This window comes from Trichosurus vulpecula, chromosome 7 (genome assembly GCF_011100635.1).
Source record: "Trichosurus vulpecula isolate mTriVul1 chromosome 7, mTriVul1.pri, whole genome shotgun sequence".
NCBI classification, from domain to species: Eukaryota; Metazoa; Chordata; class Mammalia; order Diprotodontia; family Phalangeridae; genus Trichosurus; species Trichosurus vulpecula.
The window spans coordinates 258,975,504-259,002,476 of NC_050579.1; the positions used below are offsets into that span (position 1 = coordinate 258,975,504).

Sequence of the window (26,973 nt, forward strand, 5' to 3'; positions counted from 1 at the left end):
TTATTGGGGATTTTTCTCTTTTTACTTTATGTTTTGTTATTTATTTAATATTTTTAGTTTTCAGCGTTAATTTCCACAAGATTTTGAATTACAAATTTTCTCCCCATTTCTGACCTACCCCCCCCCCCCACTCCCAAGAGGGCATATATTCTGATTGCCCCGTCCCCCAATCAGCCCTCCCTTTTGTTACCCCACTCCCCTCATCTCCTTTTCCCTTACTTTCTTGTAGGGCAAGATAGATTTCTATGCCCCATTCCCTATATATCTTATTTCCCAGTTGCATGCAAAAACAGCTTTTTTTTTGAATATTTTCTTTTGAAACTTTGAGTTCCAAATTCTCTCCCCTCTTCCCTCCCTAAGAAGGCAAGCAATTCAACATAGGTCACACATGTATCATTATGCAAAAACCCTTCCACAATACTTATGTTGTGAAAGACTAACTATATTTCCCTCCATCCTATCCTGTCCCCCTTTATTCAATTTTCTCCCTTGACCCTGTCCCTTTTCGAAAGTGTTTACTTTTGATTACCTCCTCCCCCTATCTGCCCTCCCCTCTATCGTCCCCCCCTTCCATCCCCCCTTTTTTATCCCCTTCCTCCTTTCCTGTGGGGTATCCCAATTAAGTGTGTATGGTATTTCCTCCTCAAGTCAAATCCAATGAGAGCAAGATTCACTCATTCCCCCTCACCTGCCCCCTCTTCTCTTCCAACAGAACTGCTTTTTCTTGCCACTTTTATGTGAGATAACTTACCCCATTCTATCTCTCCCTTTCTACCTCTCTCAATATATTCCTCTCTCATCCCTTAATTTGATTTTTTTTTTTTTAGATATCATACCTTCATATTCAACTCACCCTGTACCCTTCAAGTACCCTAATTAAGATCTCATGAATTACACACATCATCTTTCCATGTAGGAATGTACACAAAACAGTTCAAATCTAGTAAGTCCCTTATTATTTCTCTTTCTTGTTTACCTTTTCATACTTCTCTTGATTCTTGTGTTTGAAAGTCAAATTTTCTATTCAGCTCTGGTCTTTTAATTGAGAAAGCTTGAAAATCCTCTATTTTATTGAAAATCCATATTTTGCCTTGGAGCATGATACTCAGTTTTGCTGGGTAGGTGATTCTGGTTTTTAATCCTAGCTCCATTGACCTCCAGAATATCATATTCCAAGCCCTTCAATCCCTTAATGTAGAAGATGCTAGATCTTGTGTTATCCTGATTGTGTTTCCACAATACTCAAATTGTTTCTTTCTGGCTGCTTGCAGTATTTTCTTGATCTGGGAGCTCTGGAATTTGGTGACAATATTCCTAGGAGTTTTCTTTTGGGAATCTTTTTCAAGAGGCAATTGGCAGAGTCTTTCAATTTCTGTTTTACCCTCTGGCTCTAGAATATCAGGGCAGTTCTCCTTGACAATTTCTTGAAAGATGATATCTAGGCTCTTTTTTTGATCATGGCTTTCAGGTAGTCCAATAATTTTTAAATTATCTCTCCTGAATCTGTTTTCCAAGTCAGTGGTTTTCCCAGTGAGATATTTCACATTGTCTTCCACTTTTTCATTCTTTTGGTTCTTTTTTATAATATCTTGATTTCTCATAAAGTCACTAGCTTCCACTTGCTGCAATCTAATTTTTAAGGTAGTATTTTCTTCAGTGGTCTTTTGGACCTCCTTTTCTATTTGGCTAATTTTGCCTTTCAAGGCATTCTTCTCCTCATTGGCTTTTTGGAGCTCTCTTGCCATTTGAGTTAGTCTAATTTTTTTTTATGGTGCCAATTTAAATAGATTTTACTCTCCAGGACAAGAATTGCATTTCCACTCGTTTACAGTACTGATAAAGTGCAATATTGTTCACTTCTCTCCCTCTGCACACATTCAAGTACTCAGCATGCCCAGATTTACACAGTAGCTTAAATGTTACTTTTAAACTGCATCTGCCTTGGCTACAAATTGGAGTCCTTCAATTTTTGGAAAGCTGCGTGGAATGCTCTTTCTTCTGGTGTGTTTAGTCGACCTCTTCAATGGTGGGTCCAGAAGAAGCACCTCCAGATGGGGCTGCTCCCCCCCCCCGGGAACCCACCAGGCATACGTCCTGGCATGCCCCCTGCACTCTGGTACAGCTTAGCAATGATGGGGTTGCAGACCTTCTCCAATTCTTTCTGCTGATGCTCAGATTCTTCCTTCTCAGCAGTCCGGTTCTTATCCAGCCAGTTGATTGTTTCATTCCATTTGTCAAGGATCTCCTGTTTGTCTTCATCCCCAGTCTTGCCTCGCAGTTTCTCATCTTCTACGGTGGCCTTCATGTTGAAAGCGTAAGATTCCAGAGAATTCTCGGAAGACATCTTGTCTCTCTGCTTCTCATCCTCAGCCTTGTATTTCTCAGCCTCCTGGACCATGCGCTCAATGTCTTCTTTGCTCAGACGTCCTTTGTCATTGGTGATGGTGATCTTGTTCTCCTTGCCTGTGCTCTTATCCACAGCTGAAACATTGAGGATGCCGTTTGCATCAATGTCAAATGATACTTCAATCTGAGGAACACCCCTGGGTGCTGGGGGGATTCTGTGAGCTCAAATTTGCCAAGCAGGTTGTTGTCCTTTGTCGTTGCTCTCTCACCTTCGTAAACCTGAATAAGCACACCAGGCTGGTTGTCTGAGTAGGTGGTAAAGGTCTGTGTCTGCTTGGTGGGGATGGTGGTATTACGTTTGATCAGAACGGTCATAACTCCACCAGCAGTTTCCATTCCAAGGGAAAGAGGAGTGATATCCAACAGCGGCAAGTCCTGCACATTCTCAGATTTATCTCCAGACAAAATGGCAGCCTGGACAGTTGCGCCATAAGCAACAGCCTCATCAGGATTGATACTCTTGTTGAGTTCTTTTCCACTGAAGAAATCTTGCAGAAGCTTCTGGATTTTGGGGATTCAAGGAGAACCACCCACCAGGATGATGTCTTGAATCTGAGACTTATCTAGCTTGGCATCTCTCAAGGCCTTTTCCACAGGGTCCAGTGTGCCACGGAAGAGATCAGCATTCAGCTCTTCGAAATGGGCTCCGGTGATTGATGTGTAGAAGTCGATACCTTCATAGAGGGAGTCAATCTCAATACTGGCCTGGGTACTGGAAGAGAGGGTACGCTTAGCACGTTCACAAGCGGTGTGAAGTCAGCGAACAGCCCTCTTATTCTCACTGATGTCCTTCTTGTGTTTTCGCTTGAACTCAGCAATGAAATGGTTGACCATTCTGTTGTCAAAGTCCTCTCCACCCAAGTGGGTGTCCCCAGCTGTGGACTTGACCTCAAAGATGCCATCTTCAATGGTAAGAATGGAGACATCGAAAGTACCACCTCCAAGGTCAAAGATCAACACATTTCTCTTGGCACCAACCTTTTTGTCCAAGCCATAAGCAATATCAGCAGCAGTTGGCTCATTGATGATTCGGAGCACATTGAGACCAGCGATGGTTCCAGCATCTTTGGTGGCCTGGCATTGGGAATCGTTGAAATAGGCTGGTACTGTGACCACGGCATTTGTGACAGTCTTCCCAAGGTAAGCTTCAGCAATTTCTTTCATTTTGGTCAAGACCATAGAAGACACTTCTTCTGGGTAGAAACTTTTGGTCTCCCCTTTGTACTCCACTTGGACCTTAGGCCTGCCTGCGTCATTCACCACCGTGAAAGGCCAGTGCTTCATGTCTGACTGTACAACTGCATCATCAAATCTGCAACCAATCAGACGTTTGGCATCAAAAACTGTGTTGGTGGGGTTCATTGCAACTTGATTCTTTGCAGCATCATCGATTAAACGTTCAGTGTCGGTGAAGGCGACGTAGCTTGGGGTAGTCCTGTTTCCTTGGTCATTAGCAATGATCACCACTTTCCCGTGTTGGAAGACTCCCACACAGGAGTAAGTGGTGCCAAGATCAATGCCAACTGCGGGTCCCTTCGACATGGTTGCTGGGGAGTTGGGGGTCGTAGCTGACCACTGTGGCGGAAAAAGGGCTGCTGCTGCACTGAGTAGACCCGAGTTAGTCTAATTTTTAAGGTGTTGTTTTCTTCAGTATTTTTTTGGATCTTCTTTAGCAAATCATTGACTTGTTTTTCATGGTTTTCTCACATCACTCTCATTTCTCTTCCCAATTTTTCCTCTACTTCTCTTACTTGCTTTTCCAAATCATTTTTGAGCTCTTCCATGGCCTGAGACCAGTTCATGTTTTTCTTGGAGGTTTTTGATGTAGGCTCTTTGACTTTGTTGACTTCTTCTGGCTGTATGTTTTGGTCTTCTTTGTCACCAAAGAAAGATTACAAAGTCTGGATCTGAATCTGAGACCATTTTCACTGCCTGGCCATGTTCCCAGCCAACTACTTGACCCTTGAGTTTTTCGTCGGGGTATGACTGCTTGTAGAGTAGAGAGTACTTTGTCCCAAGCTTGAGGGGCTGTGCTGCTGTTTCCGAGCTACTTCTACACAGCAAGCTCTGCCACACCAGCACTCCTTCTCCCCCAAGAACTGCCAACCAGGATTGTGGCCCAGATCCAGGCAGGGCAAAGCAGGCTTTGCACTCCTGCTCTAATCTCTGCTTAATTCCTCCCACCAGGTGGGCCTGGGGCCGGAAGTAACTGCTGCTGTAACTCTGGAAGCAGCCTCAGAGCTGCACCACCTCCATGCACCTCCCCCCGCCCCACCCAGGGTGGTGGCTGACCATACACTTCTTTCATTCTGTCTCAGTAGCTTTTCCCACTAACTTGCTCTGTTGTCTTTGGCATTTGGGGGTTGAGAAGTCTGGTAACTGCCACAGCTCACTGATTCAGGGCACTAGGGCCTGTTTCGCTGGGCTTCTGGTCTAGTTGTTCTGGTGTGGCCCACACTGGGCTCTGCTCCACCCCACTCCCAGCACTGTGTGATAGACCCTACCCAGTGACCATCCAGGCTCTCCTGGGCTGGAGCCTTGCTCTGCTATTTCCTGGGTTCTGCAGCTCTAGTGTTTGTTCAGAGCCATTTTTTATAGGCATTTGGAGGGACCTGGGGGAGAGCTTAAGCAAGTCCCTGCTTTCCAGCCGCCCTCTTGGCTCCGCCGCTCCCCCACCCCCGGGGGAGATTTTTCTCTTAAAATCATCTTTGGCATTTCAGCCTTTCTTTGTATTTTGGAGTCATCCCTTTTTCTAATGCGTATATCCTCAAAGCTGCCTCATTCTCCTCTAATTCAGGGATATACAATTTGTGAGATCTGGGTCGCTGCCCTGAGTCCTCTCTCATTGTGATAGAACTGGCTCCAACTGAGTTTCAGTACCCCTTCCTTTAGACCTGCACAAGAACCCTGTCAAATTTTTCCTGTGGCTCTCCTTTCTTCTTAAGTGAGTTGAATCAGCATCTACCCCTTTTGTACCATGGGAGAAGGCAAGGGTATGTTCTGTCAAAGTCTCAGAAGCAAGGGGGATCCCAAGGTGGTTTGTGCTTATTATGGGAAGAATGCTGAATTAGCACTATGTTAATTCAAAGATTTCACTTTTTTGAGGAAGTGCCATTTCCTGCCTGTGAATGTAACTGTAATTACTCTGTTTCTAGGCACATAATTCCCTTTTGGGAATGTTGAGGTAGTTTGACGAAAGGTCCATTTTACTGGTCAAACGTCTTGGAAGTCTAGCATAATACTCTTAGAGCCCACTATTCCCTGTATATTGTACTTGAGGCATCAGAGTAGGATTCTGGGGCAGCTTGTCCAAAAGTAAGACTAAAGGCTTCCAGAATATAGGTGACTATAAGAATGATCATAATATGCTAGGTTTCACATGGATTTCTAAAAAAGATAGAACTTATTTATTTTTTTCCAATACTAAGTTCAGACTTAAAGCCTGACATGGACTAATTTTATTTTCTCATAAAAATTACAGTTCCTCTTTGTCTTGTGTAGGTGGAAAAGTCCTTTCTGCCTCTAAAAGCAACAATAATTGAGACTTTGGATTTTGTATTTTGCAGCCTACTGCAGAAACTCACTGGATGGCCAGTGGTATAGCTACGATGACAGCACCGTGGAACCTGTTTTAGAAGATGAGGTCAGCACCCGAGGAGCTTACATTCTGTTTTATCAGAAAAGGAACATCATTCCTGACTGGTCAGCCAACAGCTCAATGAGAGGTACTGTACCTATCTACAAGAATGAGAAGAAATGATCCTCCAAGTTCATTCTTATTCTCTTCCCAAAGTAGTGTGCCTAAAGCAGTACACCTATACAGAGGAAAGATCTGAAGGAGGAAACAGAAAGATGCTGAAAGAACCCTAAAGAGTGTAGGTTGATGGCTCTGAATCTCATTTGCAGGATAAGGTGCAACCACATGCCACCCAAACCATTGTGTCTTTCAACACTGGTTGCCAGCCTTCTTTGAGCTTTGAAGCTAGAGGCTTCAGGTGGGTAATCTGGCTGAGGGAATACCTAAGAGCATTTCCCAGAAGAAGGTCAAGCAGAGGATCCCCTACCCAACTGGCCTCATCCTCCCAATCTCCTAAGACTGTATTTTTGTTGAGCTGGGGATCCAGAAATGAAAGCCGCACTTGACATACCACCCTGGAATAGGAACGGGAATATTCACCACCAGAAGGCAGAAACAATAGGACTTAAAGCAAAGGAATTGAAGAACAGTTTTTGAAAGAAAGAAAGTCATAAGATTTTTTTTGGTTTTGTTTTTTTTTTAGCAGGGCAATTGGGGTTAAGTGACTTGCCCAAGGTCACATTTCTAGTACATGTGTCAAGTGTCTGAGGCCGGATTTGAACTCAGGTCCTCCTGACTCCAGAGCCGGTGTTCTACTCACTACACCACCTAGCTGCCCCTAAGTCATAAGATTTTGACCTAAAAAGGACCTTAGAGATCATTTAGTCCAGCCCCCTCATTTTATAGCTGAGGTAACTGAAGCCCAGAAAAGGGAAGTGATTTGTCTAAGACCTCAAATGTGGTATAGATTGGAGCTGGGATTTTGTTTTTTTTGTTTTTGTTTTTTTTTTTGGGCAGGGAATTGGGGTTAAGTGACTTGCCCAAGGTCACACAGCTAGTACAAGTGTCTGAGGCCAGATTTGAACTCAGGTCCTCCTGACTCCAGGGCCGGTTCTCTACTCACTGCGCCACCTAGCTGCCCCTTGGAGCTGGGATTTTGACCACAAATTTAGTGGTAGCTCATGCTTACATCAACTGAGAGTCTGGGGCAAATGAGAAATAGAAGATGTCACCATAGTCCCAGGTACCAAAAGAACTGACTGAGCTACTTTCAGTCCTCTTTGAAAGAACATAGAGAAGACGAACAGAGGACGAATTTGGCTTCAGACATTTACTAACTCTGTAACCCTGGTTAAGTCACTTAACCTCTGTTTGACTTAATCCACTGGAGAAGGAAATGGCAAACTACTCCATTATCTTTGCCAAGAAAACCTTACGGACAGCATTGACATGTTGTGGTCTACAGGATCACAACGAGTCTGATGTGACTAAAAGACTGAACACCAGCAGGTGCATGTAAAGCTTTTTGCTACTCGTTAGCATATGAGGATGATTTTAAGAATATACTTTATTCTGAAAATATTAATCAAAATATGGCCAATTTTATATTGCAGAACCTAGTATTAGATACATACAGTGGAACATTTTTTTGAAGGAGTGGGGGAATGGAAAGATAGATCTGAATCAATCATTTCATTAGTGTTTAAGACTCCTGGTGTGAAAAATGTTTCCCTGAAGCAGATTGACTACTCATGTGTAATTTGAAATCTTAGGGGGTTTTCTGGAACACTAAAAGGTTAAGTCTTTCTTGCTGCTGCTTTTTCTTTTCCTCTCTTTTTTTTGGGGGGGCGGGGGGAGCAATGTGACTAATATTGAAATATGTTTTACCTGACTTTACAAGTACAATGGGTGTTGTATTGCTTGCCTTCTCAATGGTTGAAGAGAGCCTGAAAGGAGGAAGAGAATTTGAAATTCATTAAAAAAAATTTTTTTTTTTTTTTTGAAAAAGGAGTGATTCACCCATTGTAACATGGTCACAATGTATGAGACGGGACTTGAATACGTGCTTGATTGACTCCCAAGATCAAATAAATTATGTTTCCAAGAAAAATGATGGATTTTATTTTCTGCCTTGATGCCCCTCCCAGATTTCATAGGTTCTCACTCAGGGTGCTGAGGTTCTACGTGTCATGTCTGTGTTTTCCTTATAGGTTCCATGAGCTCCTCCTTGTCTGATCACTGGCTTATAAGGCTTAGGAGTAACAACAGCAGCCAGAGGAAAAGCCTCTCATCTTGGAGTTCTGCAAATTTCGACTCCCTTTCTAAAATGCCTGATTCTCCTGTCTTCTCAGAAGCCCCTACCAAACAGGAGAAAGGTCCGTTTTAATTGTTTTTGTTAAAATCACTAACTAGCATTATTTCTGTGTGTATAAATGATTTTTCTCATGTTTATGATGTTACCCTTGCTTCCTAATTTTAGGTTTGCAAAATTAGTCTTTTTAAAAGAAGTTTGTTTCTTCTGTAAGTCAGCTAAGTGGCACCATGTATAAAGTGCTGGGCCTCAGGTCCTCAACTATAAAATAGAGATAATAGTATAGCGCCTACCTCGCAAGGTTGTTGTGAAGATTAAATGAGACATATTTGTAACGTGCTTAGCACAGTACCTGACAAGTAGCAGGTGCTATGTAAATACTTCACTCCCTTCCTCAAAGAAAAACAATTCTCAAATCTGTAATTTAGGAACCTTGATTCTAAGGCTTGTTACAGTGATTTTCTAACATTCAGAATAGGTTCTCTGTTCAAGCCAAACTCTATTTTCCTCTTCATGGTATTTATCAAAATACATCTAAAAATGCATTTGAACCTAAACAACATTAATAAAGATTGAAGCAAGTTTTTAAAAAAGGAAAACTTCTAGGGTTCAAATTGTTCTTTTATCATCAATTAGCTGTTGGAAATCTTTTCCAACTCTAATCTTATACATATTTAAAATATTCCTTGCTAACTCGCTCAACTTCTTATAACGTAGAATGAAAAACCCTCCTGGGGTTTGTATGCAGTTCCAGGCTTTGGATCAGTTTGTCATCAAGAGATATCATAATTTATTTCTGTTTTAACAATCCAGCTAGCAGCTCCTGTGGGGGCATAAGATCTCCCCCATAGCCAACACCCAGGAGGTTGCCGGCACCCAGGAGGCTGCCGGGAAAGCACAGGTTCTTTTTATCTGCTTAAACAAGGAAAGCACAGTGAAGGGGTTGACCAGCTTACTTTAATCCAGCATTCAGTTAGCATACAGACAACATTCATTTAGTTCAGGGGAAAATGCCAGCATTCAGTTAGTTCAGGGGAGCATACAGACAAGCATCAAGAGACAGACCAAATACAGATTCATTCACGTACTTCAGGGGAAAAAGCCAGCACCCTGAGGTTCAGAACATTCATTTAATTCGGGGGAAATGAACCAGCACCCCGAACCTCAAAACCAAAATACAAACAAATTACAAATATCAGCAGACAGACCCAATACAGTTCATAGTTACCAACATCTGGGCTCGGCCCGAGAGCAAGGGCTGGCCCAGAGTCACCCTCACCACTGCTTCCACGCCAACCGGAAAAGGAAAGAGGGCTCTTCAAGCTGTCCTCTCCCCTCTTATAGAGTTTTTGACATCATCAAGCACCGTCTGAATGACCAGGGCCGATTGGTTCTTGAGTTGGCCCCTCCCCCTAGCGTAGACTAGGTTAACACCCAATAGGGCATGGCTCTGGAGTTAACACCTCCCCTCAGCCAGCCCCATGACTCATCACACAGGAAGTTCTCTGCTTCCTGGCATGGTTTCTGGGCTTCCTGCCCCGGAAGAGAAGCCCTAGCACGCAGCGAGGCTCAATGAGGTAAGCTGAGTCACTCAAAGAAAACAAAGGCCATTCTGGTCACAATTTCTTGGCAATAAACAATATTATTTGTTGAACACTTAGACCAGTCTTCATCAGACTAGGCCCACCAAGCTATTGTGCTACAAATGGAATAATAAATATCGAAGAAATTTGTGAAGGTTAAAGTCCTTTGCAGATATAAACCACTGTTGCATTAAAAGTGGCTGCCACTGATTTGATGTGTAACTCTAGACAAAGCCACTTCCCTTTTTTGGCTTCAGTTAAAAAAAAATTTTGTTTTAGAACTATAAGTTTTGATAAAAAATTTCTAATATACTTTATTATTAGACCTGCTGACTAGATGGGAGCTTAAACAGTGATAAAGAAATTTCTCAGTTGCATATTCAACCAGATATTGTTTCTCTGGAAACATTTACATATTAATATTTTTCTTGTTTTTTTAAATCTTTTATGTCTCCAGTAAATACAGTGATAGCAGTCAGACCTTGTTCTCCAACAGTTTCTGTCCGAGAGCACAAAGGAATGGAGTGTGTTGTTAGGGACACGTCACTTAGGAATTTACACATCACGGGCTGATGAGAATTTGTGTATTACCTACGGAATGTTAGATGCAATACTCATGTCAGCTTTTGGTTTAAAATGTTTGTTAGGTGGGTGGGCTCAACATTGTGCTCTTTTCATTTTGAGGATTGAGGAAAAATTATAGGCTACCGTATAGCGTCCAGGCATCTGGTATCAAAATATCTCACAAAAGTACATTGTAACTGTTAACATCATGATTTTTAAAAAGACTCAAATTATGTTCATCTATTTCTGGCTTTTTGCCCACTCAAAGTAAGAAGACAGAGAACTATAATAAATAGCTTTCAACAGGGGAGGGAGGCATCAAGTGAATAATTCACATGAGCTCTAATACAAGTAAATGATCCACAGAAAGCTAATGCTGGTGTCTTGGCTCAGTGCAGCCCCTCAACTATTTCTTAATATGCAGAATCTAGATAATCGTGCAGCCACAAGAGGCTCCTGAAACTAATTTAATTTAAAAGAATAAGCCACTATTCTTACCAGTCTAGGGCCATGTAAAAGCTAACTACAAACAGTTTTTAGTTTAGTCCTCTGAGCAAAACAAAGGTTTATCAAGATTATCTGTTGTAAATATTTATCATACGATTTGGTTTTTTCCTCCCAGGGACCTCCTCTCTTGCCTTCCCATCTCCCATAGTGTGTTGTTCACATTCTCTGCCAACTGATCAGAATTAGAATTTAAATATGAAATATTTATACTTCAGATCTACTTACACTTAAATTAATTTCAAATGCCTAAAATGGGATAACATTTTAGTCCCTTCCTTTAACTCTCCTTCAGGATTTTTGTTTTTTTATACTCATTCACTTTTCTTCTTTTAGCATTAATTCTGTTCTTCTGATTCTACTTTTTTATTCTTCATTTTTTTGGTATATTTCTAGATTTCTTTATATTCACCTTGCCTCTTGATTTTAATTGCTTTATAGTATTCTATTACATTAGCGGATCCCAGTTGATTTAACTATGCTTCTTTTGTTGAGGACATTTAGGAAGCTTCCATTTTTTCCCATTTATACAAAATATTTTGCTGGTCTTTGAAAGTGAAAAATAAAAAAAATAAAAAGCAACAAAAACAAACCTAACTCAGGTATATTCCCACCAGTTGAATTATTGAGCCGGAGAGTATGATTATTCTAATAACTTCTACAAGTATAGTTGACTAAATTCAGTTGCTTCATATACCACACTAATAACAGTAATAGTAATAATTGCAATAGCTAGCATTGGCATAAGCACTGTGCTAAATGCTTTATCATTATAATCTCATTATATCCTTACCACATCCCTGGGAGGTAGGTGCTAGTATTACAATCGCCATTCCACAGATGAAGAAACTGAGGCAGACAGAGGTTAAGTGACTTGAGACCTTCCATAATGTTAGTGAAAATTTCAAGCTGAAGTAAACAGTTTAGAGATGATGAAAGTAGGAGGTAGATTCCTCTGGCAAAGATAGACTAAATCAGGGCTGGCAGATGCCAGAGAATGTCAAAAAAGTTCCCTGGTACTAGCCTGCCTTGTGACTTGTTGAAATACTGAAGAATTTCAATGAATGCATTCCATTCTAGTTGTTGTCAGTGGGAGCATTGTACTAAATACTGAGGAAAGTTGGAAGGAAATAGATGACTAAGTGATTACTCTTACTGGTTCTGGAATGTGGTTTGGGCACTAATAACCCTGTTGCTTGTTCTCTTTTCAGGAAAATCTGAGTCAAAGCCTTTTGTGCGAGGCATGCAAGGCAGAAGCGTTAGCATGAAGGAGCCTGCCGCTTCTAAAAAAATCCAGCAGGGGCCTTTCAAGACCATGCCCCTTAGGTGGTCTTTCGGAGTCAAAGGTAGAACAAAACATCACTCTGTTGAGTTGGTAGAATATTTAGAATCTGGACGAAGACCCAAGTGCACTAATCAGCCCATCATTCCAGTGATGGTGACTGGTGCTCCTAAGAAGGTAGACATACCAGCATCAACTCAGTCAAATTCAACAGCTCCCAGTAATGACGAAGGGGATAGTAAGAGGACAGATGGGAAGGTACAGACTACTAGGACAAGCCTTTCTAGTCATCATAAGAAACAGTCCCTGACTACTGGCAATATTGATACTCTAAGAAGAACCAATAAACCCAAAGAAAACCTGCGTCAAGAGATGAGGCTTCCCCCAAAACTGGATGTTCCTCTGACTCTGGCAAAATCAGCTGGGACTGAAGGGCTGGCTCAGGCAAAGAGCGGTGTAAACAGCCCAAACTGCACTGGGAACAACCATATGAGTAATAGTTTACCACGTCCCAAGGATTTTCTGAACGTCAAAAATTTCTCTGGAACCAATAGAGATAATGACCAAAGAGTCTCAGCCAGATTTTGGGCTAAAACACAAGAAAAAAGTCCTGAGTCAGAACAGCTCCAGCAGAGGAAGTTTGCCCTTCTCAGATCCATTGTTTTAAAGAAAGAGCCCAAAGAGAAGGATAGTAGTTCAGAGATTTCCATCAGTTCTTCCTTCATCTCCCCATTGAATAGGCAACGGAACAATCCAGATAAAGAACAGAGTAATAACAGGTTACCCAGCAAGCTTAGAGGAAACCTGACAAAGGATGAGGTGAACCTCTTAGAAAAAGATGTCAGTCAAGTCCATGGCTCCTTCAGACTCCCCAGACAAACTGACTGGCTCCAGAGAGCCAGTGTCTCCCACCCACCACGTAGGTGTATTCCTGAAGGACAGGCTTCCAATGGCACCTTTCAAAAAGTGAAATACCACACTATTGCCTTAGGCCAGAAAAAAAAGGTACCCGAGTCCAGCTTGTGACAAGCACTGTAGTGTTACTTATAGGGTTTGAACCATTTTTGGAAGCAAGTTACCATGTTGTCACTGTAATCACATCAAATTACTGATTTGAACTGAGCCTTCAGGATGGACAGGATTTCAGCAAGCAAAGAATGTGGCAGTTTAGGTTAGGGGAGAGAGCATTTCTCAACCTCTTTGGGCTTCCAGAATTCAATTTCCCCAGTTCTGAATGGTGCCTTCATTTCCTCAGACCACTAGGGGGCTATATAGGCCAGCATATAGCATAGTCTGAGCACTGACTTTTTTTTCTCTTCTTCCAGTAAGTGTAAAGTAATCCTGAATAATAGTGCTAAGGAATAATTTTAAGGGTGCTATCCTTAAGTTTTTTCCTTTTTTTGTAAATCTTTTACACAAGTAGACATATCAAGAAACATTTCTTGCTCTTTTTAATGCTTTACTGGGATACAAAGCAAACACTGAATGAAATAAAGAGTATGGGTAGGGTTGGAGAGAAGTGATATTAAAGAAGAGTTTTTAATATATAAAAATTTTTACTAAATCATTTGAATTTTTTAAAGCTATTTTGGTACTAGGAAAAGTTTTACATTTTTACTTTAACAATAAAATCTACATATGGTATTATTAAAAAGTGTCTCCATGAAATGTGAGAAGAGCCCATTTGGTGTGTGATTTGAGCTGGTAGATATCGACCCTGTTTGGTCCTAAAGTGTATGCATGGATCATTGGCAAGCATCTGCATGAATTTCTTCTGGCATATAACAGTGCTTTTATCTAAAAAGCAAGGTACCAAATAATTTCTGTTCTTTTAAAGGATGTCAGGGCTACATCAGATCATAAACATAGTGTTATCTTGGAGGAACCTATATTTCAGAGGACCTTGAGAACTTTCTTGTATGGAACATAAGCTGTAACCCAGCAAGTTCCCACAGAGTTTCCACACTTTCCAAGATGGCTTTTCAACCCAAACTAAGAGCAACCGAGTATAATCCCAAAGAACCTAGGAGGTTAATGCAAAAGTCGAGGAGGTAAATGGGAAATTTAAAATAGCACTCATTATCTAATGGGGTCACTGTGCTCATGCTATGCAACTGAGAATCTTCTCCCTATACATACAATATGACTAGCATGCCTTTGAAAAAATTTCTGAGTATAGGGAAGCAAAGCAGTATCTTCTTTCATTGGGAGAGATTGCCTAATTTCGATCAGATTTTATTGGAAAGATAGAGAAGCAAGCAAGCAAGAAGCATTTATTAAGCACCTACTATAGGTCAGGCTCTGTGCTAGACCCTGGGAAGAAGCCTAGCCTGAAAGTGAAATGTAGCAGCAAAGTAACCTTTAAAGGTGTGTACTAATAACTTTGGGCTTCAGTTTTCTCATGTATAAAAGGAAAGGTTTGTACTACTACATTCAGAATTCACAAATTGTCGTGCAGATTTGCATCAGTCCTTAGAAGTTTCCCCTACCACTCTATCTTTACTCAGCAGGTGAGGGATAAAGAAGAAAGAGAAGACATACAGCTGGGAAGTAAATTTTGATAATCATTTTCTATTATACATCGTGGATTCCCATTACTTGACTTAAGGGACCCAAAGAGGAAACTGCTCCTAGAGCAAAGAAACTGACAAAAGCCCTACCTAGTTCTTCAAAGGCAGGATCATTTATTTTTTTCATGCAGACCATCATACTAATGTTTGTTGATAATCTTTTGTTTTTGTGTCGCCTTAATTTCCAGTGATATTGTTCCTCACTCCCTTATCCAGAGAGCTATTTATTGTAATGAAGAATAAAAATGAAAGAGGAGAGGGAAAAGCAGTTCAGCAAAAGCAACTAACACTGTGACAAATATACATTATTCACATCCATGGTACACACCTCCCACTCCACAAAGGCAAGGAGAAAGATAACATTTTCTCAGTTCTTCTTTGGGGCCAAACCTTAAAAACGTAAATATCATTTGTCTTTATATTGCCTATCTTTTCCCAATGTGTTTCTCCTCCCCTTCCCCAGGCAGCCAATCTTTATAATAAAGAAAGTGGAGGAAAATGGTACCACAAAACTATGACAGTATTTTTAAACTCTGACACACAGTGCTTCACCCTTACAGTCCCCTACAAAGAAAGAAGGGAGGGGTCTTCTCATCTCTATTCTTTGAGGTCAAATTGGTCATTGCAGTGTCTGTTCCAAGTGGTATAGAGCCAGGAACACAATGTACATGGTGACTGCAACAATAATTAAAGGTGAGTACTGTGAAATTATATTTGGCTCTCTGAAGTATGAGAGTATAAGGGCGTTTGCTTACATCAGCTTATATCGGATTCTCTTATTTATCCTATTTCCTGCAGCCTCTACACCATGACCAACCTGATTTTCCTGAGAATTAGGCTGTAATTAATTCATTGGATTACCTTAACTACAGATTTGTGCCTCCACAGGTGGAGTCTTGTACCCTCCCTTAGGGTACAAGACCTAGCCTTAGGGAAGCCATCTCTGGCTGCATCTTCTGAATGTAATAGGGGATATTTTTGCAGAAATTGTCCCAATGCAAATTACATTACCAGCTTGTAAATTAAGTGCTCAATAGAGAGTTTGTCTCCAGTGCTTGGTAAATTGACTCAATCATAGGATTTAGAGCTGGAATGGAGCTTAAAGACCACCAAGGTCAACCGCTTTATTTTATAGATGAGGAAACAGTTTGAAAGAGGTTAAGTGACTTACCCATGGTAAGCTAGTAAAATGTCTGTCAGGATTTGAACTGAGGTCTTGACTCTAAGCCCCATCCTGTCCACTGGGCCACCTAGCTAGCCCCAGTGAAGCAGCATCAACCAAAGTGGGGAGTGGGGAGAAAGCTGCTACTTTTATGTACAATCAACATTTTAAGGAGTTGGGAAGCTGGACTCTGGCTTCCTGGCAACAACCTCCCCTCCCTTAATTTCCACTTTTATCTTTCTATAGCATTTAGCAAAGTGTTTTTATATTATCTCTCTTTATCCTTAACTGGAACCCTCTGGTTGGCAGGGTAGCTATTTACCCGCTTTTAGAGATAACGACACTTAAGCCAGAAAGTTCCCAATGATTTGTGCTTCATAATTCACAAATTGTACATTTATTCATTCAAAAAACTTTTTAAGTGTGGGACATTTCTATTCTAAACACTTGGGAATTGAAGTTGAGTGAGATGTGCAGCTGACCTTGAGGAGCTTACAATCTATGAAAGGGTAAAACAAATACACACATGGGTATGATAGGAGGTGGTAACATAAAGAGAAACACATTTAATTAATAGAGAAACACTGAAAGAATAGAGAATGAAAGAAGTATGACTTCCATTGCTGAAGAGGGGATAGACGCACCACCTTGCTATGACTCAAGCCAGGGCTACCGGGGAGAGATGTTTAGATGTGCTGTTTTGTCAAATAGATAATAGAACTGAAAGGGAATTCATGTATTCAGGGAAGGATAATTACCTAAGTGTGTATATGGGGAGAGGGAAGAAGGGTTCTGTAAGGTATGAGTAAAGTGGGAATTATTGTAGCATTATTTTCTCCCTCAAATTCTCTTGTATTTGTGTATGTGAACTGCAACTATCTAGGAACTTACACAAATGTTAGGGAAGGCTGCAGCCCCTCCCCCAAGAAAATAGCTCAAAAGGGGATTTGGACCATCCCTATCTCCTCCCAATCCTGTTTTTCCTTTATACTTATGTAGACAAGAACCTTCCCTTTGCCCTTTCTTTGCCCTTTATTTAGTGTTTATTTGCATATGTTCTATCCTGAAGGGGAACTGTAACCAAAGGATATGACTTTGAGAGATTTGATTTTGGAAACAAGGATCCTTCCTCATGGAACACGTGGTTCCTGCTTGCAGCCCCTGCTTTCTGTCTTAAGAGGAATCTTGGGGTATAGGTGTGGCTGCTGGGAGTTTCAGACCCCTCGTTCAGGGTTTATAAGCTTACATCTTGACACATTGCCAGAAATTAGGCTTGTCAAAGGGAATACCTATGAGATGCTTAGGAAGTGGCAAGAACTGTGGAAATGGGAAGTAGGTAACACGAGCAAGATTTATCCCACACGTATTTATGGCAAGAAACTGCAAACCAGGACCGGTCATTTTATAGTGCAGAGTGGCAGAGATTCGATCATGTATGGGAATTTATATGGGGACCATTTTGGTCCCCTAGGGGGCTTTGACCTAGCCAGTATCTGATACTAAGTTATTTCCACTGAAGCTATTGTGGAGGAAATACTGTTCTTGATAAGAGGACAATGGGCTTGAGTCCTGATATGCTAATTAGGTAACCCTAAGGTGGCCAGAAAGGATATTGATAGTGGGTCCTTTTGACCTCCAAGAGGGTACCCCTGCTGAACAACTAAAGGCAGGGACTAATTTTTTTGTCATCTTTGTATCCCTAGCATTGAGCATATTATAGGCGCATAATAGATGACTGTATTAAATTGGGGCCTGGACAATCTGAAAGCTCCAGCAGTAGGAGACCCCTAGATCTACTGTACCTCTGGAATCAGTTCTTTGGGGGCAGCTTCTTCCCTTGGATTTGAGTCTGGGGAAGCGCTGCGTGTCGCCAACACGATATCCACAGTGCCTTTGGCGGCTATGAATATGCTGACATAGTTCTGAATCGAAAAATATGACAGACTTTTTATGGAAGAACCAAAAACACTTATTCAAACACCAGAAAGCCAAATCCATCACAGCCCCAAAGAAGTTTATACAGGCCTTCCTACAAACAAACACAGCTAGCTGCGTGCTTCCTCTCTCTCCCTCCACTCTAACTGCTCTGACTAACTTCCTCCCTTCTGCTCCACCCTTTTCTGTCCCTGTCCCCCGTCCATTCCCCTTTTCAGCAAGCTTCTCCCACCGCAGGCTTCATGTGACTTAGGCTTCCATATGACTTAAGCAGGTCACATGGGCCTCAAAGTTACATTACGATTACACTCTCTTTGAACTGATTCCCCTCTAGAGCTCTTTTCTTAGATTCTACAAATAGGAGCTCAGTCAGTTCTAAAGAACAGTAAAACCTGGCGGGGGAGGGAGTGGGCTGGAATTTCAAAACATCACAGATTCTGAGTTTGAAGGGTCCTCCGGGGTCACCTAGTCTAATCCTACCCTTAAACAGAAGCCCCCTCTCTGCAACAACCCTAACAAATGGTTATCCATCCGCAAGCTGCTTTTCATTCTAGCTGGTTAAGTTCCGGGGTTGTTAATATAGCATTCCTAGGCATGTGGCCTCCTGCCTGTCCCTATCTTTCTTCCAGGGGTCTGTTTCAGGTTGCCCCTGAGGAGGCTGGCTAGGCTTCTGGCCTTGGATACAAGTAATAATAGTTTCTCTCCAGTCTCTAGTGAGTCTCTACTATATCCGGAGAGATTGAAAATTTGAGAGAGATTGGGGAACAAATGAACCTGTTCTGTACTAGAAAGTCTACACCATGTCCTTTCTAAAGACAGTGCTGCAGTCAGGGTCAGCTCTATCACTATGGAACTGATCCCATAAAATTATTTTGCCTAAATTCTTATTTTTCATGTATTTGGGTTTCAACTTAGAATCTGCTTTTCACCCCCACCCCCGAAATACTATATTGAGTGTGACATTCATCTGACTCTGCCTCAGTGATTTCTGGAGATTTTTATCTGTAGAATCTGGAATATGCTGACATTACCTACTACCCATCTAGTCAAGTACAGTAAAACCTCCTCAATTTCAACAAATTGAGTTTTGTGGTATTCAGGGGGTAGAAAATTAGACTACCAAAGCAAAATCTTTGCTATTGGACATAGTAGGGGTATGGGGAAATTCTAAAATTTAGAAGTGGAATGTTGCGGTGGTAAGAACATCTGTGGGACTGAGAATCAGGACTCTTAGCTTTCTCAGGTTCTGCTGCTAATCTTTGTAACCTTGGGCAGACCACCAAAGCTTCTGGGGCTGGATTTCCTCATCTACAAAACAAAGGGGTTAGACTAGATGATCTCTTCAGGTTGGCATTCTATGGTTTTGCTAGTTGGGTCACTCAGTTCATCCTCTCCCTCTCTTCTCCAAAGGAAGGTAAATTTTGATGGCCAGAAGCTGCCCACTTAATTTGGGATTTACTGCCTAGATTCTTTCCTTCCTTCCTTCTTTCCTTCTTTCCTTCCTTCCTTCTTTCCTTCTTTCCTTCCTTCCTTCTTTCCTTCTTTCCTTCCTTCCTTCCTACCTCTCTTCCTTCTTTCCTTCCTTCCTTCCTTCCTTCCTTCCACAAAAACTTAAACCCAGTTTGCTCTGAAAGTCATAGATTGGACCACAATATGTCCCTGCCCAAGCTCCACTTAATGGCTGTGTTTTGGGCCCTCCTAGTTTAGAGTGAATGTCAATGTAACTTTCTCTTTGGAACAGCAACCCTGAGGGTCTTCCCCTCCCAGCTTGATTTTTTTTTTTCTTTTTTTCTAATTAAAAGAGACATCTCTTGACTCAATTCTTAAGCCTTTTCACTGAATGGGCTTTATGGGTACATGAAAAGGCCTTAGCCCTAAAGGGCCAGGGTCTCCCATTGCATCCTGGATCATCTCCAGTCCTCCTGATCAATATCTAGTCACTGGATCCAGATGTCTTTGGAGGAAAAAGTGAGGCTGGTGATCTTGCATAGCCCTCCCTCACACAAATCCAAGTCAACTGCAAGTCATGTCATTTCCCTGATGACACGGTCCTCTTCGAAAACGAAGGACAAACACAATAACCATAATAAGTATCTTTTAGAATATTAAGAAATAAAACACTGGGGGGAGATATAGCAAATTTATCAGGTAATTGAGCATTATTAGACATAATACACACTCCTCAATGGTCAAAGGACACAAGCTATGGAGGAAACACAAATTATTAATAATATTTAAAGATGCTCAAACTATTCATCAGAACTGCAAGCCAAGATAAACTTAAAATACTATCTTTCCCTGGAATGTCATATGTGTATGTGTATAATAGCTATATAATGCGCACACACACACACACACACACACACACACACACACACACACACCTTCTACAATGATAGCCTGAGTACAGGTTTGAAACACGGGATGAAACTGAGCAGGAGGTCGGGTGGTGTGGCCTACAGATATGCAGCTTGGCCCTTTTCACTTTTGGAAGTTCTTCTAAAGAGAAACTGCTGATCCATTATTCCATTTCAGTGTTTCTGTAGGGGTGACCTGTCATTCTTTCCCATCAGTGTGTCTCTTCAGGTCCCAGAGAACAACTGTGGGCTGAGGAAATTATTTTCTGATCCAATATTTTATATTTGATTTTATACCGTAACAATTCTGTTAAATGTGAAACCTCTTCTCAGAGGGTTTGAGCGGCAAAGCTTAGGTGTGCTAAAGCCCAAACCTCCCCATCTCTGATTTTAGATACCAAGGATACAATGGCTATTAGTTTTAAAAAGCTGTTCTCAATATTCCCATAAAACATTGTCTCAGTATTCTCTGCAAGGTTTACAGGAGTATTCCTGAGAAGCTGGGACAACCTGGCTGGGACAACCTGACTGTCCTAACTTACAGAATTCCACAGTCACTAGTAATTATCAGGGACTTCAGGGAGTAGCTCAGACCATAAATTTACAAAGACGTTCCTCGGAGATAATGAAATATGGTTCTCATGACATATGGGGACTATGCCTGCTTTCTCCGATGCAACCAGTAATGATCTTTCATCTCTGTGATGCTGGCCAATTAGACGGTTTCTGTTCTGTTCTTTGTTCTATGCTTATAAAAATGTATCACCCTCACTTTGAGGTCTCTTGGCCAGAGGCAGGGTCATTAGACTTAACCCTTATTATTAGGTCATATGCCCCCTTATAATAAATGATACTAGTTCAATAAATGATGCATCATAAATGATATCTAATGTGGAGATTTGCCTCAGTTTACATCTTTGTTAAGTTCCAAACAAAACAGGGCCAGGTAGGGAGTGGCAGGAGGCGGGGGTTGGGGAGAGGACGCAGTTCCACGATTGTTGCCAACGTTGTGTCTGAGGCTCTATCTGCTGTGACCAGGACCCGTCAGAACTGAGAGCCAGGTGGGGTCGATTTGCAGAATTGGAGGCCGATGGCCTGCTATCGCAGAGCAAGGAGGAACAATGAGAAACAGGACATTTCTCCCTAAATCCAAGGTGGAAGACGTGTAATTCCCTCCCTCAATCTTTCTTCCCATACCTGGAGAGTGATGAATGTGGTTTGGAGGATTAGTCAGTCATGCCACAGAGTAGCCCTTAAGAAGGAAGCATCTTAATCATTTTCTTTGTACAACAAAACATGTGTGACCACATTGTGGATTTCCTGCATATCATAAATATAGTTGGTTGGATTAAAGAATGTCTCCCAGACACAAGATGGAGACTAGAGATAAAGGAAGGTTTTTTATAATTTTAATCCTTCAGAGCCTATGAGGGAAGCGCCTCTGCTTCCCATATTCCGAGACGTGTACTAACGTGGGACCAGCACTGCTGTACCATGAGCCTTGTGGTATCTGAGGTATAGGGGAGCAGACCAAAAGCTTGTAAGCCGAATCCTCTGGCGAACAGTGGGAATACAACAGCCCTAGGGAAAGCTAAGTGCTAGACCCTGTCGGACAAAACCACTTGGTTTGTGGCATGAGGGGATGTCCTTTGGAGGCCAAATCATATACTACATTCACTTGTGGATTAATTAGTTATTTAATCAACAGCATGTTTTTCCGTAGGAATTTTTTTTAAATCTGCAGAATATTTTCTGTAGAAAATAGGAAATGAGCCAGTTGTTTGCTGCATTACCTTGCATCGCTTGAGGCATTCTCCAAGTTCATACCTAGCCTGCACTGCTGTTACATATGGATGAAAGATGAAAGCCAAAGGTGGAGGTTGCAGGAAAATAAGCATTCTAATACATTATTGATGGTACTGCAAACATACATGGTAATATCCAATGAATCACAAAACCAATCATACTATTTGACCCCGGCAGTTGGTGATACACAGGCGCTGGATAGAGTGCTGGCCCCAGAGTCAGAAAGAACTGAATTCAAATCCAGCCTCATCTCCGTGTGACCTTGGGCAAGTCACTTCACCATGTCTGCCTCAGTTTTCTCGACTGTGAAATGGAGATAATTATAGCACCTACCTCACTGGATTGTTGTGAGGACAAAATGAAATAATATTTTTAAAAATACTTAGCACACAGTAGTCACTATATAAATGCTTATTCCTTTCCCTTTCCTCATTCCATTGCTAGGATTCTATCACCAAAACATCATAAAAAGGACTTAGCTATATATAGTCATGGTTTCCCTGTTTGCAAAAGGAAAAAAAAAAAGTAGAAACAGCCTATGTTGTTAATGATTGAGGAGTGACTGAACAAATTGTTCTGTATTACTGTAACAGAATATTTTATAAGGTAGGAAGTGAGCCTGTGCTTTCACTGATACAGGAAACGCCCAGGTTCCCTATGCAGGTAGATATCTTTTAGTCTTAGAGATTTACTTAAGCACTAGAGGCTAAGTAACACAGCCAGGATGAGTCAGAGATAGGGACGTGAACCTAGGTCTTCTTGGATCCAAGACCAGGTCTCTATCCACTATGAAAATGTTGCTTATCCTAGTAGATGCCATAAAAAAGTTAGGACGAAGCATTCAAAGGAATATGAAAGCTCTGTAAGAGATATTAGCAGAGTCAGAATTGTATACACATTGATTACAACTACAGAAAGAAGAAAAACAGGGTCAAAGGTGGAAGGAAGAGGCGTAGAACAAAAGTACATCAATACTTTGTCCCATTTATCCGTTTCTAGACCTAAACTTGGATTATTCCTCTGTCTTCCTCTGCTTTTGTTCATGAGCTACTGAATCCTCCTAGAGAAAGTGACATGACCTTACATGACCTAGAGAAAGTGACCATGACAGTTTCATGTGGTCCATTCTCAACTGGCCTCCCAATCCTTTTATTTCATCTTTATCCATTCGATATTGTGTTCCTCATATGAGCTTCTCCAAACCATTGCTTCAAGGCATTGAAGCCACCACCCTCCTGCTCCCTCTCAGCAGAAGACCTTGGTTTACAACTGAGTGAAAAAATTTAAGGCCATCCTTTGGGAGCTTCCTTTCCATAGTTTCACACTTTGTCACTTTGGCATCCTCCCCCATCATTCTCCTCCTATATTCCAATCTGAAAAGATGAAGAAGACTCTCTTCTCACCAATGACAAACCGTTCCTTGTGTCTCACCCATCCCTTTCCCTAATTTTTTTAACCTTTCCTTGTCCTCTGGCACCTGCTTTGCTGTATCCAGCAGAGTACTTCATAGGTAGCATTCTTTTAAAAAAAACTTTTTCACTGAAAAAAACATTTAAGTGCTTAATAATTATTCTTTCCTTAATAAATAAACCAAAACATTATTTTTACACACATAGTGCCAATGTATACTGTATATACCGTATAGTACCAATAGTCCCAGGTATTGTGTTCAGCATTTGGGATATAACTACAAAAGTCCTTCTCCTCAAGGAATTTACATTCTTTTTCTTTTTTTGGAGGGGGGAAGGCAGGGCAATTGGGGTTAAGTGACTTGCCCAAGGTCACACAGCTAGTAATCGTGTCAAGTGTCTGGGGTCAGATTTGAACTCAGGTCCTCCTGACTCCAGGGCTGGTACTCTACTCACTGTGCCACCCAGCTGCCCTCGAGGAATTTATACCCTAATAGGAGTAGCCCTCAAATACAGGAAAGTGGTAGAGAAAGGAATATTGGAAAGTTGTGGACTTAATTAAATAATAACATTTATATAGCAACTACTGTGTGTCAGGCACCATGCTAAAAATTTTACAAATATTATCTCATTTTATCCTTACAACAACCCTAGGAGGCAGGTGCTATTATCCTCACTTTACAGATGGATAAGCTGAGGCAAAGAGAGGTTTAAGTGACTTACCCAGAGGCGCACCACTAAGGAGTGTCTGAGGCCAGATCCAAACTTAGGTCTTCCTAATTCCAGGCCCAGTGCTCTACCCACTGCAGCACCTAGCTGCCCTTTGGTTAAGAGAAGCCGTTAGGTAGTTGGTTGTCACATCCTTTCCTGAAGGGATGGTAGTGTCCTTTCGATGACTGTTCCCAGAACAAAAGGTAGAAGGGGCTTGGGGAGAGTTGGTATGCCTGGGGGAGATTAAGTAGGGGTCTGGGATCTTCTAGATGCTGTGGGTTCTTACCAGTCCAGGCAGCATAGTCTTGGGGCAGGAGTTGCAAGGCTGAGTGATTTAGTTCTTCAAGGACATGTTCTCTGGAAGTCTGGATGGAAAGATTCAGCTGGAACATCAGCAGTGGTGATAACAGAACAACAAGACAGGAAAATGGCAGATAATCCAAGGAGACTGGACCATAGATCTGTTAGGGACCCCTTACCTAGGGGTGGATCTGACCTGAAGCACCTGCCCTGACCGGACCAGAGTGGCAGCACTTCAGATGAGGAGCCAGCGTCCATCATAGCTCAGAGGCTTTCGCTGTTTATACAGAAAGGGTCCCAACTCTGAAAGTCTCTGTTTTCCAACTCTCAGGTAGTGACCAACTAGATGGGATGGTATAAGATCAAAATGCTTTGGAGATGCCAACATTTCTCATCTATAGCGGTCCCAGGAACTAGGATGCTCCCAAAAAAACAAAACAAACCTGCTTCAAGCAATCTGAAATGAGGATTGTTAAAGAAAAATAGCCTGGAGACATGTTCCTTGGGTGGAGAACTTCAGAACTTCTTCTCAAAAGAGATTGCAACTTTCCATTGAGAGTCTACTTATGAATGCAAGCCTAATTAGGAGAGGGGGAAGAAGGAGGAGGAATTGAGAATCTTAATATTAGGAAGGCTTCAATTTACCAATATAGATACGTACAGATGTGTTTGCACATATACATTCTCTAGCAAGCAATATTAATTTGTTTATATTCACAGAAGGCTAGCACTTGCAGTTATAAAAATTCTAAATACCAAACATGTCTTTATATATTGTACATCACAAAAATGGATACAGAACTAAAGAGTTGGCAGTCATAGTTTCATTGACACCCGTAATAGGCATTATGTGAAAAGGCATGGATAGATTATGATCTATACTGACTATTGGGAGGCAAGAAAAATTAAGCATTTATACAGTTCCTACTATGTGCCTAGTGCACAAATATTAATTCATTTGATCCTCACTAATAACCCTAAGAGGTAGGTGCTGTTATTATCCCCACTTTATAGTTGAGGAAACTGAGACAAACAAGGTTAAGTGACTTGCCCAGGGACCCACAGATAGTATTTGAGGATTGATTAGAGCTTGGGCTTTCCTGATTCCAGGCCCAGCCCTCTATCTACTGTGCCACCTAGCTGTCTCTGAGAAGGTCTTTTTAGGAGGTTTTTTCTTAAACCTGCCTTTCTGTAACTTCTGCTCATTGTCTGCTCATTGGGACCAAGAGAAACAAGTTTCTCTTGCACAGGACATTCCTTCAGATTCTTCAAGAAAGCTATGATGTCCACACTAACTGCTGTTAAGTTACACCTTCTCCCAAGTGAAATTATGTCTGTTATCGGTTGATTGCCCTTTGTGCTTGAAGAGGACCAAAAAGACATCACGGTGTCAGGGTCCAGGTACAGTGTGTCCCACTGTGGCTGATCAGACCAATGTGAATTTGGAAGACTCTACCACAAGTCAGGCACAAATAGGCCACATTTGGAGTGGAGATGTCTCTACATCTATGCAATTCATATTTCTTTTGAGCTACTGCAATTCTGCTTTGCTCATAGAGCATAGCGCCCTCTTTGTTGCAGGCATGCCATGCTGGATAGTCCTGTGCCAGTGTCTCCCATGTCTCACAATCGATTCCAAAGTCCTTCAGAGAGACATTTTCTCACTTCTTCTGACCTTGTGTGAGTGCTTGCCTTATGTGAGTTCTCTATAAAAGAGTCTTTCAGGCAAATATACATTTGGCATTTGAACAATGTGACCAACCCATCAGAGTTGTGTTCTCTGCAGTGGAGTTTGAATGTTTGGCAGTTCAGCTTGAGGAAAGACCTCAATGTCCACTACCTTATCCTGCCAGGTGATCTTCAGAATCTTCCTAAGAAAGTTCATATGGCAGTTTCCTGGCATGGTGTTGGTAGACTTTCCAGTTTTCACAGGCATTTAACAAAGGGGTCAGCACAATGGCTATGTGGGAAGCCTAATATATGTTCTCCTCCATATTTTCTTTTAGAGCCTCCCAAACACTGAGCTAGTTCTGGCAATGCATTCATCAACTTCTTACATCGCTGTGTATCAACAATCCGGCTAGCAGCTGCTGTGAGGGTGTAAAGCCAACAACAACCAGCTCACAGAACGCTGCAAGCCCAGATCCTTTTCATCTGCTTTACTAAGGAAAGCAACATTAAGGGTTAACAATCTTACTTTAATCCAGCATACAAATAGCATCCACCTATTTCAGGGGAAAAAGCCAGCACCCTGAATTACAGACCAAATACAATTCGTAATTATCAACATCTGAGTCTTCAGCCAGGAAGCTCATTACAACAGCTGGCCCAGAGTCACACGCCACTCTTGCTGTGCTTCTACATCCTGTTCACCCAGGCTGGGTGTGGAGAAGCTCCCCACCCCCAATATCACATCAGATACAAATCAATGGCTCCCAATTGTCTCAGTGCTGAGAAATACAAAAGCATCCCACTTTATCTGCCCCATTCAAACAA

General features: G+C 41.7%; 1 protein-coding gene and 1 pseudogene across 1 annotated transcript in view; one reads left to right on the forward strand and one right to left on the reverse strand.

The window, feature by feature from the left end:
- The window catches only part of USP43 (ubiquitin specific peptidase 43), a 116,888-nt gene extending 103,635 nt beyond the window's left edge, over positions 1-13,253 (forward strand). Inside the window, exons 13-15 of the mRNA XM_036766591.1 lie at positions 5,973-6,131; positions 8,194-8,358; positions 12,157-13,253. Coding sequence (XP_036622486.1) covers positions 5,973-6,131; positions 8,194-8,358; positions 12,157-13,253 — 1,421 coding nt within the window. The remainder of the gene's footprint in view (positions 1-5,972; positions 6,132-8,193; positions 8,359-12,156) is intronic.
- LOC118856331 lies at positions 1,957-3,948 on the reverse strand (annotated as a pseudogene).
- Positions 13,254-26,973: the final 13,720 nt, after the last annotated feature.